The 17,542-nt window shown below is 35.6% G+C and overlaps 1 protein-coding gene and 1 long non-coding RNA gene across 3 annotated transcripts in view; both read right to left on the reverse strand.

Moving 5' to 3' along the window:
• TDRD3 (tudor domain containing 3) overlaps window positions 1–17,542 on the reverse strand; it is a 165,248-nt gene that overhangs the window by 56,414 nt on the left and 91,292 nt on the right. For both annotated transcript variants that reach the window (XM_032314337.1, XM_032314336.1), the window contains exons 7-10: window positions 15,493–15,642; window positions 9,456–9,596; window positions 6,444–6,600; window positions 5,223–5,348 (exon numbers count right to left, since the gene is read on the reverse strand). In XM_032314337.1, the coding sequence (XP_032170228.1) occupies window positions 5,223–5,348; window positions 6,444–6,600; window positions 9,456–9,596; window positions 15,493–15,642 (574 nt within the window). The remainder of the gene's footprint in view (window positions 1–5,222; window positions 5,349–6,443; window positions 6,601–9,455; window positions 9,597–15,492; window positions 15,643–17,542) is intronic.
• LOC116573927 lies at window positions 10,540–13,350 on the reverse strand. Its single transcript, XR_004279067.1, has 3 exons — window positions 13,240–13,350; window positions 12,092–13,010; window positions 10,540–10,728 (listed from the first exon to the last, which is right to left on the reverse strand). It is a non-coding gene; the product is annotated as an uncharacterized LOC116573927 (long non-coding RNA).

Raw genomic sequence — 17,542 nt, forward strand, 5'->3', positions numbered from 1 at the left:
AAGAAATGATGGCACCCTTTTAGAGAGGATTATATGATATAATATAAAGGTAAATGTGTTACTAACCTGCCTTAAATTTGTCAGAAGTATATTCTTAAAGGATGCATTTTTTCCCTCAAGAAGCCTGACACATTACACAGAACCTGCTATGATAATAAGTCCATCTAGGCCTACATTTACTCAGCTAAAAGATTATTTTTAGGGTATTAAAATTAGAACAAAATCCTGACACAGTTCTATTATACAAAACATAGAAGCAAGAAAGATTTGGGAGCCTGGGTAGCCTAGTGGGTTGAGCCTCTGCCTTCAGCTCAGGTCATGATCTCAGGGTCCTGGGATCGAGCCCCATATTGGGCTCTCTGCTCAGCAGGAAGTCTACTTCCTCCTCTATCTCTGCCTGCCTCTCTGCCTACTTGTGACCTCTCTCTCTCTCTCTCTCAAATAAACAAAATCTTAAAAAAAAAAAAGTAGCAAGAAAGATTTGATAATTCAACTAAATTAGAAACAAAAATGTAAAAACCCAAAATACATGTATCACTCAGTCATGATTATTTATAATCAATCTGGGACTGTAACAGACCCACATAATGACACCAACATTATGAACATTAAAATTATAATATCTTCACTTCTTTCATTAGTTGTTCATGAAGCATTCAACCCTTATTTTCAGCACAGAGCAGACTTTATCCTGAAAAGCCTCCTAAATTTTCCTGAGAAAAATGGCCAACATTTTCTCCCATCAATAGAGTCAATTTTAGAACTCAAGATAATATAGAACAATGACCAAATTCTGAGAGAACACCAAAGTGGAGATTCAATTTTATGAAAGTAAAAAGTTATTTTAGGCTTTGTTTCCAATTTAGAAAACACATAAAATCATAAAATGAGCAGAAAAACAATTCAGTGCATTTCAACAATTCAATCCAATTACTATGAACCCCAGTTTCCCTAAGAAAACTGCAGTAACATTGAGTGGGTTAACAAGAGAAAGAGTAACAGTGAGGTTGGCAACCACAAGCGAGCATTCACATCTCTCCTGCCACCTTCACTGTAACAGGATTGATTAAATGAAGGCAGAGCCATGACAATGTAAGAAACATCTATGGGCACAATAACCTTCAGTGTATAAGTGATACATACCAATTTATCGTCCAGCTGTTTATGGTCATGTGTGTCATAATCAATCTCTTATGAGTCAACATCATCAAAGAAAAAGTTTTGGGTAGGAAGAGCCGCTACTGACAGAATCAGCTTTTGGTCAAACATTTAAAACAATGAAATATTAAACCAAAAAGTATTTTCAAGTCTGTCTGATTAAAGTATTACCCAGCCATTCAAAATAACTGATTGGTCTTATTTTTGCAATAAAACTTTGAAGCAAAAGATTAAATATTATTAAAGATTACAGGAATACCTCATTTTATTGCACTTCATAGATACTACTTTTATTTCTTTTCTTTTCTTTTCTTTTTTTTTTTAACAAATTAAAGGTATGTGGCAACTCTCCGTCCAGATAGTCTACTAGCACCATTTCTCCAACTGCATTTGCTCACTTCATGTCTCTGTCTCTCATTTTGGTAATTCTCACAGTATTTTACTTATTCATTATTATTATATTTGTTATGGTGATCTGTGATCAGTGATTATGACCTTCTGAAAGCTCAGATAACAGCATTTTTTAGCAATAAAGTATTTTTAATCAAAGTATGTTACTGTTTTTTAGACATAAGGCAATTGCACATTTAATAGTCTACAGTATTGTACAAACATAACTTTTGTATGCATTGAAAAACCAAAAAATTTATTTGACCCACTTTTTTGTGATATTCAGTTTATTGCACTAAAAGGTTAGTGTGGTGGTCTGGAACTGAACCTGCAATATCTCCAAGGTATGCCTAGAGAAATACAGATCATGTCTGATTGCTGTATTCATAACTGCTTCTACTAAGCCTTTACATTTTGTTCAGTGTTGTTTACACTAAGTAAATGATAAATCCTTTTAAGTATTTCTATGCCTCTTTAATTTGTGTTTTTTTCTGTCTCACAAACTAGACAATAAGTTTCTTTGGGGCAAGAGCTACAAGATCCCTCTATTTCCCCGAAAGTTTAGAAAAAGCTGTTTTATTACGTCCTGTATCCCCACCACTGGCTATAGACCTGGTATAAATAAATACTACATAAAATACATTTATAGAATGAAGAATTCCTCGTAACCCATAGAATGCAGTCTTGCTTCAGTCCCAATCCCAATCTGCCTTGCATACAGAGAAAAAAAAAAATTGTTTTCATGAAGGCACCAAACAAACTTCATTGCTCTCATGCCAAAAACCCTTTCACAGTTTTGCACTGCCATCTAGATGAAATAAAAACTCTTTAGGGCAAAATCCTCTGTATCTATCCCCAGCTTACCATTTCTATCTCTGGCCTTCTATCCTCATCTCCCCCACACCATCCCAAGATGGGAAACTGCTGTACTGCTGTCTCCAAGCCTGGACATGCAGAGCTCCCTCTACTTGGACTGTCCTTAATCCAGCATTGCTCTGTGGATTTGTCTAAGATGCCACCTCCTCCAAGAAGCGTTCTGCCCATCTCCCATCTTTTTTAGCTGGCTTGCCCTCACAGTGCTTCCAGGAATGAATGAAAATTTTGCTTCTCTGAGAATAGTGGTCACCAAATATGACAGAAAACGAAGGGACACCTGGGAGGCGTCCCTCCCAGGTTAAGTCGGTTAAGCATCTGATCCTTAATTTTGGCTCAAGTCATGATCTCAGAGTCGTGAGATCAATCCTTGCATTGGGCTTTGCATTGGTCACCAAATATGACAGAAAACGAAGGGACACCTGGGAGGCGTCCCTCCCAGGTTAAGTCGGTTAAGCATCTGATCCTTAATTTTGGCTCAAGTCATGATCTCAGAGTCGTGAGATCAATCCTTGCATTGGGCTTTGCACTGGGTGTAAAGCCTGCTTGAGATTCTCCCTTTTCCTCTGCCCCTCTCCCATGCTTGTGTTCTCTCTCTCTTCAAAACCAAAACCAAAACTAATATAAGTTGGAGGGGGTAATTTCTGTTGTTAGGATGACTGCAGAACATGTGATTTGGGATCAAATTTAGAGGCTGTACTGTACAAATATTAAAATACATAATTTCTTGAATTTAGGAATTTATGAAGGTCACACATTATATTCTCTGTAAAAACCAAGGATCTGGAATATTATATGTATTTTATAATGTCTATATTTTTCTCACATGCTAGAAGATTCTGTCATATTAATAACAATGACATAAAGAAAATACATCTATTAAAACACTCACCTGTATTACCATATGCATTCATAAATTTGTGTCCTTAGAAGCGAATCTAACACTGATGTTTGTTTTTTAGTGTAGTACTTATGTCATGTATCTTAACTTTGATACCTTTTTGCAAATGGAATGCTAATATTATTTCATTTTGTTGATATAAAATATGTTCTGTGAGAACTGAAGTCTTATAGATACACAGGTCACCATAAAATTACCATTTTCGGTCTCAACCTCATTATGATTTTGGAGACACTCAGGAATCAAAAGCAAATGCACAGAAACAGAAGGAAAGCGAAAATCACATAAGTTCTATTGGGAGAGTATAAAGGGAGTTGGGATAAAAATATCAGGAAGTCAAGAGATTTGAAGAAGCAGTACAGAGTCTCTTGCTGGCTTTATAGAAGCAAAGAAACCTGTTGTGAACTGCTTATGGAGGGGGTCAGGTGGCAAGAACCCGACAACTTCCCAGAGCTGAGAGCCTCCACAGGCAACATTAAGCAAGAAAACAGGAACTGTGATCTTAATCTATAAGGAACTAAATTTTGCTAACAACCAGTGAGTGTATAGGAGGACCTTAAGCCTCGGCTAATATCATAGCCCCAACTGAAATCTTAAGCAAAGGCCTCAACTAAGTTTGCTTAAACTCCTGATCCATAGAAACTATGAAATAATTTGCATTGTTTTAAGTCATTGGCTTCATGGTAACTTATTAAACAGCAATGAAAAACCACCACATTATGCTTTATAACCAAGAAAATATTACTGTTACATGTGTCTGCTTACAAATCACACCTACATCGAAAAAAACTTTTTTTTCAAAATACACTGCCTTTTCTTTATAATCTAGCAATAGGCTTCCATTTTCATGAAATCTGGACACTGAATTTGTTATCAAAGCATTTTATCTCCAGGCTTTCATTTAATTAAAAACATATCTGGGGCGCCTGGGTGGCTCAGTGGGTTAAGCCGCTGCCTTCGGCTCAGGTCATGATCTCAGGGTCCTGGGATCGAGTCCCTCATCGGGCTCTCTGCTCGGCAGGGAGCCTGCTTCCTCCTCCTCTCTCTCTCTCTGCCTGCCTCTCTGCCTACTCGTGATCTCTGTCTGTCAAATAAATAAATAAAATCTTTAAAAAAAAAATATCTGAAAGAGAAAACTGAATTTAAAAGTGTATTTCCCTAGCTTTTTGGCATCATATTTTATTTTTGGGGGGCAGGGGGTGCTGGAGGAAGGGGCAGAGGGGAAGAGAGGATCTTAAGCAGGCTCCATGCCCAGCGCAGAGCCCAACATATGGCTGAATCTCACAACCTGAGCCAAAACCAAGAGTTGGATGGTTAAATGACTGAGCCACCAAGGTGCCTCTGGAGTCATATTTTAAAAACATATTATTTTAGAAAACATTTATTATATCCTATGCTTAGAAAAATAGATATACCTTTAACATACTTATTTATCTTTACAGTATTTACGATGATTACTAAAATATATCATATTAAGGAATACATCATATTGTGAGAGCATATTGACTCATTGTGTGAACATTTTCATATGATATATAATATATGGAGAAAGAAGAGATAGACGATTCACAGTCAAAACTTCATATAAGATTATATAATATAAATTCTCCAACATAACTGTTTTCATAGCTAAATCTATCATCTAGTAAAGGTGGGGGAAAGAGTTTGGTGATATCATCCATCATACAATTAGAGGGCAAAATAAGCTACTTTTTAGTATTTTCAGAATGTAACAATTCAAATTTTATACTGTGCTTCTGTCAAACAGGAAATTTGTAACTAAAATTTTTAACACCCACAACAGAGGTTTGTATTGTTAATTGCTTTATTAACCTTTGTTTTGTAGAATTCCAAATAAAGTTTGGTCTTTTAAAAAGAAATCTACCTTAAGTTAGCCTACCTTCCACACTCAATGTCCCCATTTTAGACTCCAGGAAATCAAATAATGTGCTTGGTGCCGATGGCCTTGCATTTCCCAGTTCCTCTTCTTCTTCAGATCTTATTCTCCCCCTTCCTTTGCCTTTGCCTTAAGAAGTAAATAAGATATATTTATTGTGCATGCAAAAACAAAAGGAAAAAACACACTAAAATATAATCATCAGTCACCTTAAGTTTGATTTTGTATTTCTTTTCATATTTTCTGTATATTCTATATCTTTTTAAATAAAAAAGTTTTTAAACGATAATATACATAGTTTAATGATTTTATTTATTTATTTATTTATTTATTTGTCAGAGAGAGAGAGAGAGAGAAGGAGGACGAGCAGGAGGAACAGCAGGCAGAGGAAGAAGCAGGCTCCATGCTGAGCAAGGCCCAGTGTGGGACTTGGGCCTAGGACACTGGGATCATGACCCAAGCCAAAGGCAGATGCTCAAACGACTGAGCCACCCAGGCATTCCTTTAAATGATTATATTAACTAACACCTTTAGTCCTCTAAATGATCTATTTGGAAATTTGAATTTGTTCATGTTCTCCTATCTTCTAGGAGAAAAAAATTATTTTTATAAAATTTTTCTTTAAATGCTTATCCTTTAAAAGAATATAGGATTAAGGCTGGAATGACTAAAGAATAACACTAAGTAAAAGTTATGCACTTGTTGGGACGCCTGGGTGGCTCAGTTGGTTGAACGACTGCCTTCGGCTCAGGTCATGATCCTGGAGTCCTGGGATCGAGTCCCGCATCGGGCTCCCAGTTCCACGGGGAGTCTGCTTCTCTCTCTGACCTTCTCCTCGCTCATGTTCTCTCTCACTGTCTCTCTCTCAAATAAATAAATAAAATCTTAAAAAAAAAAAGTTATGCACTTGTTAATTTTAAAAAGTTGACAGACTAGTCATTTATGTAAGGGGCATAGTTCTAGAAATTATGAATAGATCTACTCACTTCATATTCTATTTTCTCTACTGCTTATCACAACCCTGTTAAATATTATCAGACCTACTGTACACAAAGATGAAGATAAACAGACTTAGGGTAAGTTAAACAAGTCTCCGTGGTTCTAAAATTGGTGCTCTTCCACTTACCACAAATAGAAATGAATTTATAACTCCCACTCCCCCATGAGAAACCCCAGCCAAAAAAGCAACCAATATTATCTGGCACATTGCTTAATGAATTCTACCTCTCAGAGGTGGTCCTGAAACAGGTTTGTGTTTATTGCTGTTCAGAAGTACATTCAGTGCTGCTTCTAAGTTGTTGTCATTATCCATAAGAGCTTGCCTCGATGCTTCTTTACTGAAGCCCATTTCTGTTATGTGTTTCAGAGCCTTCTCATCAACCTATAAGAAATTAAAAGCAAAGCTGTGCTGACGGCCATAAATAAACAAGGTATAAGTTTTTAACCATACACTGTTTTTTAACTAAAAATTACATCTCCTGCTTATGGAAAAATGTCATACTAATACATCACTCACTTGCTGCTTTTTCATATCAACAGTTAAGAAAAAAATCTATATGATATGTGGGGTTGTGCCTCTAGTACTCTTTGACTTCACAACTACCATAACAAATGCAAGAAAGAAGGAACAGAAGAACATATACATGCAAAAGAATTTGGTACTTAGTCATTAGAATAATGTACTAAGTACCAAAGATACTAGAAATGTACTAGAATAATGTACTAAATTTGAATGTACATAAATTTACATTCAAATTTACATTGGTATTTCAAATTGTCCTTTTGATGGTCTCCTTCAGTTTTGAATAATAGCTTTGTTGGATAATAGTTCTTGGTTAACAGGTTCCAAACCCCCCCTTTCAGTACTTTCAAGATATCATCCCACTGAGTTCTTGCTTCATAGTTTCTGATCAGATATTGGTCATATATCTTATTCAGGATCCATTGAATTTGATGAATTGCTCCCTCTCACAGCTTTCAAGATTTCTCTGTCTTTAACTTTCAGCAACTTGATTATAATGTGTCTTGGTATATCTCTCTCCCTAAGTTTATCCTATTGGAGTTCACTGAACTTCTTGGATTTGTAGGTTCATAATTTCACTGAATTGGGAAATTGGGGCCATTATTTCTTCGGATAGTCTTTCTGTTCCTCTGTCTCTTCTCCTATTGGGATTCCCATACATAACGTATACGTTGGTACATTTGATGATACCCCGAAAGTCCCTTAGCCTCTATTTTTCTTCACTCTTCTCTCTTTCTGCATCTTAGACCTAATAATTTCAATACCCTATATTAAAGTTCACCGATTCTTTCCCCTACCTGTTCCAGTCTGATGTTGAATCTGCTAATTAGATTTTTTATTTCAGCTACTATACTTTTCTGCTTCAGTAATCCTATTGGTTTCCTTTTATAATTTCTCTTTTTTTTCTTATTATATTCAGTTAGCCAACATATAGTACAGGATTAGTTTTTGGTGTAGTGTTCAATGGTTCATTAGTTGCATATAACAACAAGTGCTCAGGTTCCCTACTTGTTCATATACTATTTTCTTGATTTCTTTTAGTTTTTTGTCAATGGTTCCCTTCAGACCTTCAAGCATACTTAAAATAGTTTATTTAAAGTTTTTGTTTAGTAGGTCCAATGTCTGGGCTTCTTCAGGGATGATTTCTCTCATTTCTTTTTTTCCTATGAATGGGTCATAGTTTGCTCATTTTTGATATGCTTTGTAATTTTTTGTTGTTGAGAACTAGACATTTTGAATACTGTGTAATGGCAATAATTTGGGAAATTGGATTCTCCCTCCTCTTCAGGGACTGCTATTGCTAATAGATGAAAGCTGCCATTGTGAGTTTGTTTGGTGACTTTTCCAGTCTTTCTTTGCAAGGACTACATTCCTTGAAGTCTCTTTTCCATTATCGCCATGGTCAGCCAGTAACCTGCCTCTTTCTTCATCACTCATTATTCCGGATGCTCAAGGGTCTGACTACCAGGCTCCAGAGTTTTAAAATAGTTGTTTCAAAGAGTACTTGTCAGCTCAACAGTTGTTTGGGTGGTGGGGCCAATTCCTGGAGCTCTCTACTCCACCATCTTTGTGATGTCACTCTCTTTATGTGTTTAATCCTTACCACAACTCCAAACTGCTGGTCTCTGGTGTTCTATGTATGGCAACACATCCCCTAAAGAAGTATTCTCAATTTACTGAAGTTTCAAGGCCTCTTTAGTCAGAAACCATATTTTTTCAGCTCACTATATCTACTCTAACCTGCATATGTTCAAGGGAGAGACAGCTTGGCCCACATTTATAAACCCATTGTCCTTGACCAATGACTGATTTAGAAGCAGACATGTGACCTAGCTCTAGTCAAAAATACATAAATGGAATTTTCTGGAGGTTTCAGAAAATATTTTCTTATCTGATAAAATAGACCCATACACTTTCTTTCCTGCCTTTGAACTTTTTGTGTGAAGTTTTAACACACAGAGAATCCTGTAACTCTGAGAAGAAAGCCAAAAAATCACAGAGATGCCCACCAGAGCTTCAACATTGTTATATGGCTGAATTTATCAAACTTTATAACCATCTACTTCTGAATTTCTAGTTATATGAAATAATAAATCCCTATTATTTAAGCCAGTCTTAGTATTCTGTGCCCTACAGATAAAATCACCTAAAGTCATTTAACTTCTGAAGGCAGAGCAAAATGAATTCTTGTCAGTTCCCTTATATCTGAGGACACTGCAGCATACCAGAAGTAACGTTGATGTCTACCATTTATCTTAAAAATCCAGGTATATTTTGCAAATGAGACCATAATATACATGAACTTGTTCTAATACATTTTTCCCACAGAGTGAAGCAAAGCAAAACAAAATTACTTCAGACAAAATGTGAGAAAGATGTGGGGAAAGGAAGTGATGAACCTGGTGCATCATATTAGAGACTATAATCTCTATTAAATGTCCTCTATTTAATTTGATGGCTTTTTATCAATCCATTCTAAAAGGTGTTATTTGGACATTAGAAATTTAGGTAAAATGGAGGTTTTAAGTAAATCATCTTTCAATTAATCCAAATTTTCTATAGATTAACTATAATCCTTAATGAAAACCTTCTTAGAATTGTGAAATCTATTCACAATACACTGAACAAAGCCAGTGGTAGTTATGAAAGAGAACAGAAAAATCATCAAGGCAAGGAAGAACACATTAATTTTGTGGTTGATTCTTTAGCCTTACCAGTTCTCTATAAACACCTTCATGTTTCCCCTCAGATTTGGTTGACTTTTCTTTTTGTAAAATTTCCCTATTTCGGTTACCAGCAGCACTCATGTTGAGATTACTTCGAGCACCACCACCACCTCCTCCAAATGTCTTGGTCTTGTGATAGCAGAAAAACAAAAGAGATGTAAGTAAGTAACATTTAAAAATAGCTCTAAAGACTAACCTACAACGAAAAACAGCTAGTAAAACTGAAGCACCTAAAAGCTTCTTGATTATGTTTTACATGAAAAAAAATAAAATGTTAACTAATTCTTTTAAAACAAATACCTACTAGCCATAATCTCTTCTTTCTACAAGTCCAGATGAAGCAATTAAAAAATTACGTTAATTGAAATCTTTAAGTCTTCTAGGCAAGTCATCAGAATAAACTTAAGTAGACAACAATATAGAAGAAAATAAAATAGTACCAGCATAATGGAGATAAGGTATTAAAATAATTCTAGGGTATAATACTTTACTGGTATCATGAGACCTGGGTTGTATAGCAAGTCTATCTTTAGCAAGGCACTAAATATGTCTAGGAATCAGCTACATTATGTCTGTAATCCAGTAATATAATTATATAATCTTTTTTTTAAAAGATTTTATTTATTTGAGACAGAGCACATGTGCATGACTAGGGGAGGAGCAGAGGGACAAGCAGACTCCCCACTGAGTGAGGAGCTCGTAGTGGCCCTCAATCCCAGGATCCTGAGATCATGACCTGAGCTGGAGTCAGATATTTAAACCACTACTGCTTAACCCAGGTGACCCTGATTGTATGATCTTAAAAAGGAAACAAATAATATGAATTTTAATACTAGATTAAAACTCTCATTACTGATTTTATTACTTACATTAATTATATAATATGCCATCCTACCAACTATGTATAAAAACTTTAAAGTCCATTATTTCTTATTTTGCCTGATTTGCTTGAATAATTATGTTTAATCACCTCTGAAAATCAGATTTGATCTCATTTTTATTTAAACTATAGTGAAAAGACTAGAATGTAAAGAACATGAGTTTGTAAAGATACAAAATCATGACTGAAAAGCAATCCATAAGCTGTTACTGGTACAATATCAAATTAAACATCTGGTTATACGATATCTTTATAGTTCTAAGAGATCTAATAAAAGAGGAAGAAGTGAGCAGTTGCTTTTTATTAGTGATAATAGTAGCTTTACACATGTTTTAAAATTATGACAGTAAGAAAACATCCTAGATATACATTTACATAACACTGGGAAATTGTTTTGAATCAGATGAAAATATAAAGAAACAAAACCTGAGAAATAGAAAAATAGTATGGGATAAGCATTAACTAGACAACATATTAAATACTGATTAGGAGTTGATACACCACAATATTTAAATTTTATTTAAACCAAAACTAAAACCACATCTTCAAAGACCATTCATTCTTTGTTTTATGCAATAAATTTGCAATGTCTAGAGGGTCATCTACTTATAAAACCGTAACAAAAAAATGTGAGTTTATATAATTGTGATCTAAAGTTAACTGGACTGGGAGATGGTGTAGTATAGTTAACACAGGCTTTGGAACTTGACAAGACTGGGGCTAAATCTTAACTCAAAACACTTCCTATCTCATGCCTTCGGGCAAGTTACTTCCACCTTCCATAAGACAGGCTTCTCATTCTTTAAACAGGGATGAGAAAACCTACCTAATTGGACATCGTAAGAATTAAATGACACCAACACCACAAAGTGACCAATTTAGTAACTAGCACATGGTAAATACTCACAATCCATGGCAACATTAACTGTTTTGCTTAATATATTAAAACACAGTTACCTGGGAACTCTGGACACTGATGTATTCCAAATTAAATATATTTCTGGAATTTAAATTCCGTAACTCCAAAAGTACTTTTTCTTTGGGTACTAGTGAAGCAGTCCCATCTTCTGGATGCTTTTCTTTATTATTTTCTTCCCATTTTTATGGATTAAACGATAGGATAAATTTTCAGAATTGCTTTTCACTGTTTTATAACAGTTGCCACTCACTAAACATATAAATACTTAGAAACAACACAACTAAAACATTATCCATAAGGTAAATGGTGTTGTCCTTTATGAGTGTCACCATCTTGTCCATACTGTACAATTTAGGGATCCGTGAAATCACCATGACCATGACACTCATGTGGGCCCTTAATGCTCCCTAGCAATCTTACTATATTTCCCTAGCCTAACTATCTTCCCCATCTACTAGACTGCTAATTTACATATTCCCCTTACTCCTCAAACCTCCAACATCTTCTCCTCCATGGTTGCTATTGACCTTGATTACTACCTCACTGAAAAAAATGAAATAATCATTACAGAACTTGCATAGATTTTCACCACATCAACCCACCCACCAATATCTGCATACTCATTCTTAGCACTGTATATTTTATCTTACTACCATCCACATGAATGTCTAGAGGAATCTGGAGGAAATGAATCCCCCAACTCTACATTATTTCTTAGACCACATCTTACATGATCTTTCAAAAGCTTTTGACGAGTTCAATACCCCTTTCTCCATGATGCAATTTCTGAATTCTTTTGTTCTGATCCTATCTTCTTGGTTGTACCTTGGCTGGTTCAATCTCTTTCACACAACCTCTAGTACTACAAGGGTTCATTTGTTACCCCTTTTATCTCCCCTTTAGCACTCATTTGGTGATCTCATTTGGCCTCATGATTTTCAAAAGGCATCCATATATGTCTGCAACTGCCAAATGTGTAACTCTTCTAAAGCTTACTTTTTCAATTATACTCTCCTGTCTCACTGCCTATGAAGCCACATGGATGTCTCACAGGTACACTTCAACATTAGCATATTCAAAACAGAATACCAAATCCTTATCCTCAAACCCATTCCTCTATAGTCTTCTCCAATTCAAAGTAAGCAACTCTAACCTGCCAACTTCTTTGGGCAAAACACTTGGAATTATTCATGACACCTCTTCTCATGTACCACATTCAATATCTCAGAAATTGTGATAGCTCTACTTTTAAAATTCCAGGATCTGACCACTTGGCACCATCTATACAGCTGCCATCATCATTCTGGCTACCATTATTTTTCCCTCCCTGGATTACTTTAATAATTTCCTAATCATCTGATTCAATTTTCTCTAAAATCCACTCTGAACCTAGCAGCCAGAATTAGCTTTTTTAAAGTTGATGTTACTACTGTACTAAAAACTCTCTAGAGGCTCTCATTTCTCTCTGAATAAAGGTCAGTGTTTTTAACATGACTTACAGAGACCTACATAAGCTGACCTCTATTCTCACCCTTGACTTTATATTCTACCTCTGGTCCCTTTGTTCTCTCTGCTTCCACTGGCTACCTTTCTATTCCATGAACATATACTCTTGCTTTAGAACCTTTGCAAAGGCTTTTTCTTCTCATGTTACCATATAGCTAATTCTCTTACCTCCTTTAAGTCTTGGTTCAAATCTCATCATCCTGAGACCTAATCAAATTACTCTATTTAAAACTGAAATCTAGGGGCGCCTGGGTGGCTCAGTGGGTTAAGCCGCTGCCTTCGGCTCAGGACATGATCTCAGGGTCCTGGGATCGAGTCCCACATCGGGCTCTCTGCTCAGTAGGGAGCCTGCTTCCTCCTCTCTCTCTCTGCCTGTCTCTCTGCCTACTTGTCATCTCTCTCTGTCAAATAAATAAATAAAATCTTTAAAAAATAAAATAAAATAAAAAATAAAAAAATACCAAAACTGAAATCTACAACTTACTTATTTAGCATGTTTATATTAGTGTCCTTACTAGAATGTAAACCATAAAAGATTTTTAAAGAATTTTCAATTTCTGACCACCCTATTTTATTTATTTTTTTTAAAAGATTTTATTATTTATTTGACACAGTGAGAAAGATAGTGAGCAAGAGAGCACAAGCAGGCTTAGTGGCGCACAGACAGAGAGAGAAGGAGAAGCGGGCTCCTGGCTGAGCAAGAAACCTGATGCGGGCTTATTCCCATAACCATGGGATCATGATCTGAGCCGAAGGTAGCCACTATACCAACTGAGCCACCCAGACCAGGTGCTCCTGACCATTGTACTTTAAAGTGCACCCTACCCTCAAGTGGCACTCTCAACTTCCCAATCTACTCTATCTTTTTTCTTCCTATAGCACTTACCCAATATCTAACCTACCACTTAACTTACTTACTCAGTGCACTAACAGTCTGTCTCCTTTACTAAATATATAAGCTTAATATGGGCAGGGATCTTTTGTCTATTTTGTTCATTGATTTAACCTAAGCATTTAAAATACTCCCTAGGGGGCACCTGGGTGGCTCAGTTGGTTAAGTGTCCAACTCTTGATTTTGGCTCAGGCCATGCATGAGCTCAGGGTCATGAGATTGAGCCCTTGTGTCAGGCTGGGCATGGAGTCTGCTTAAGATTCTCTCTCTCCCTCCCTCTGCCCCTCCTCACCCCTCCGTGCTCGTTCTTTCTCTCTCTCTCTCAAAAATAAAAAATAAAATATAAAATACTTCCTAGCATATAGATTTTCAAAAGATATTTGCTGATTAAGGAATAAAGGAAAAATAAATGAAAATCATGGCTTGATCATGTGCAGTAGACACCACCAAATCCATGTGTTTAAGGAGATATCACAAAACATCTTTTCAGAACAATTACAGTGTCATATGATTTTGCTGTTCAGACATTTAAATATAAATCTGTGTGTGTGTGTGTGTGTGCACGCAAGCATACTTACCTATATAGAAGGATATATAGATATAGGGATAATCTACTATAATGCACATAGGGTTAGTCCTAGATTTGCCAGTAACACTAAGCAAGTTTGGTTAGTTTTGAGCCAACAGCAGCTCTCTCATATACAAACTGAGAAGTTTTAAGTTTTTTCAGAAAACTAGAATTCTTTACTTATCAAATATTATGGAAAATATAATGTGATCAATTATGATTTAAAAAAAATTAAGCATATTATAGTATAACTATATTCCAGTAAACAGCTATAACCATATCAAATAAAATTTTAGGAGTAAAGTTTGTGTGAGAAAAATGTGCAAAAGAACAACTTTCCTGTAATCATTAAGGAATTGATATATACCCAATATACTCTTCTTAAACTCCATAATTTTAATAGCTTTTTGGGAAAGAAGAAATTTATTTTATATGAACTATGCAAAATGCATTAATTTCAGAATCATTAAAAGTGATTTTTTAAAAAATGTACCTTAGAACATAGGAAATACTGAAGAATAGCAATAGTCACATCTATTGAGTGCTTTTAGTGAAGGAAAATTTGATCTGTGCCATGCAGGATTCTAAATGTTTTAAAGATTATCAATTTAATTCTCACAGGAACCTTAGGAAGTGGGTACCATTATTATCCTCTTTTCATAGATGAAGGAAAATAAGGTAGAAAAAACTAAGTAATCTAACAGCAGGATATGCTCCTGGGCTGTCTGATTCCAGAGCTTGTGCTCTCGGACTCTACAAGTGACATATGATGGAAAGACATTGCAAGAAGGGAGAAAAGGGTAGTCTGTTAGCAAGAATTGTCAAGGAGAGGGCGCTTGGGTAGCTCAGTGGGTTAGATGTCTGCCTTCAGCTCAGGTAGTGATCCTGGAGTCCTGGAGTCCTGGAGTCCTGGGATCCAGTCCTGCATCCTGAATCAGGCTCTGCTCAGCAGAGAGTCTGCTTCTCCCTCTCCCTTGTCAGCTCCTCCCCCTATCCCACCCCATGACTCATGCTCCCTCTCTAACCCCCTCTCTCTGTCAGAAAAAAAAAAAAAAGAATTGTTAAGGAGATTAAGAGAAAGAACGTAGGAGCAAAATGTGTAAGTTACTGTGGCATTTCTATTGATAAAATATGCAAGAAGAATGTCAAAAGTTTGTTGAATTAGTTACCTTACATGTAAAGACAATAATGATTATGAGTAACCTAAATAGAACATACTGACAAGAAATAAAATAAATTTATAATGATTTAGTTTCTTACTTCTTTGCTCTTTGCAACTTCCGCAATAGCAGCAGTCCTTTGCTTTTCAAACTCATCATTATCATTTGTAGGTTTGACAGGCATTGTAACTTGCAATGTCTTTCTTCGGTCAAGTTCTCTACTATCCACTTGGACATGAGATATGCACTTCTGATAATAATAAATAAAAACAAAACACTTTAGTATTTCCAAAAGAGATTCAAGTTTTTCATAAGAAAGTAATACCTTAAAAGAACTGTTTGTGTCACTGACAACTGAGAGCTCATAAAACTGTAAGTCTCACAGATTAAAAAAAAAAGGTAGAAAAGTGATTAAATTGACTTTTAAATAAATGTAACAGGTAAATAAAATGTAGAGCTACATAAATATGTGGCTATCTAAAATAGGGCACATATTTAAAATACATATTGAACCAAGAGATTTAAGTTGCATTTGAAACAACTGAAATGTGAAACAATTATAAATTTCAAACAGTCTATACTACTGTACAAGAAGAGATAAGGTCGTTTTTTTATTAAGAGTTTGATTTCTATATTATGCCATAATATGCATATGAGGATTATTTTAAGTAGTATGATTATTTTAAATATAAAGAGCTGTCTCTGAACTTATAAACCAAAAACTAAAAATGTACCTGTTCTCTCAATCAGGCTACAAAGTTTTTGATTCTTAGTTTCATAAGATAAATTAAGAAAGCTATCACTGCCTAAAAGTAAGCCCTGAGTTCTGCTCTCCCTTCTAATCCTCGCAGTAAAAATCCTATAAAATGAACCTTGTCTCAATTTAATAATAAAAAGGAAAACATGCTCTCAAACAAATATGTTAAACAAATACAGATTTTCAGCAATATAAATATATCCTGTTGATACCAGAACACATCCAGCATTATCTATCTTTAACCCATGTACAAGGCTAAGGTAAACTGAATAATATTTTTTCAGAATGGACTTAATAAAAAATAATATGATCGAAACCATCACTTATATTATATTTCCTAATTTAAAAAACTAAAAAATACTCTTCATAATCTTGAAAATCTATTATAAGTCTCTCTCAGCAATTCATGAAAGAAATATTATCACCAAAATGTTTAAGAGGAAAGCAAATTCTTGCAAACATGTATTATTAGATTCAAATGCCAATTATTAGACTGTTTATGCTCTGTTTCCATTCTGAAGGTTTACTACATTGGTAGAAGAGAGAACAGCATCAACATGGGTCAGACTATAGGGCATCATGCCTCCTTTCATTTTGACTATACCTGGCTCCAAAGCATGGTAAAATTGGCATATTTTTAAAGTATTTTCAAAATAGTCATGATGCATGAATGACTTTAATTTTGAGGTAACCCTACAAAAATATTTTTGGAAGAGGATGCCAGTCAACTGACTGTACCCATTTATCTGCTGATCAGCCAGATGTTTTTTTCACAACAAACCAAACCAAACCAAAACTGTTATGATGTAGCTCTGTTTCCTACCTGTTGTGTCCCCAACTCATCTTCACTCTGAACTAGCACTCTCGAAGAAAAATAAAGAGCAAATGCAAGGCAGATTACTAACAGCTAAATGCTGGTGCCATCATGAAGTAAAGAAAAAGCTGCCACAGGTATTATTCTCACACTCAGCAGGGATAAAGTAGGGAAAGGCTGCAGGAGACTGTTGTGAATACAATTTGACGCTGAGTACAATCAGGATGACCCAAGATACCCGCCAGCCTAGGTGTTACTTCAATGTAACATTTTGCAGAAGCTGGGTTGAAAAACAGGAAGTTGCACACTTTTAGCATTTATGAGAGAAGGATCAGGGCTGCTGTTGTTAAAAAAATAAGCACCAAATAGAAATGATATTAAGTTCTCGCCTGAGATGGGTATTTGGATCGAGGCAGAAGAACAGAATCCAGGGAAGGACAGCTGGGACAGCAGGCCCCACTGAGTGCAATGAGGCCCGTCCGTGCCTCTGCGTTCTCACGTTTATGTCTCATCCTTCTGTTGACACTTTCATTTTCTCTCTCTTCTGTGTTTCCATGACAAAGTGGGAAATTACAGCAT

This window comes from Mustela erminea, chromosome 15 (genome assembly GCF_009829155.1).
Source record: "Mustela erminea isolate mMusErm1 chromosome 15, mMusErm1.Pri, whole genome shotgun sequence".
Taxonomy (NCBI): Eukaryota; Metazoa; Chordata; class Mammalia; order Carnivora; family Mustelidae; genus Mustela; species Mustela erminea.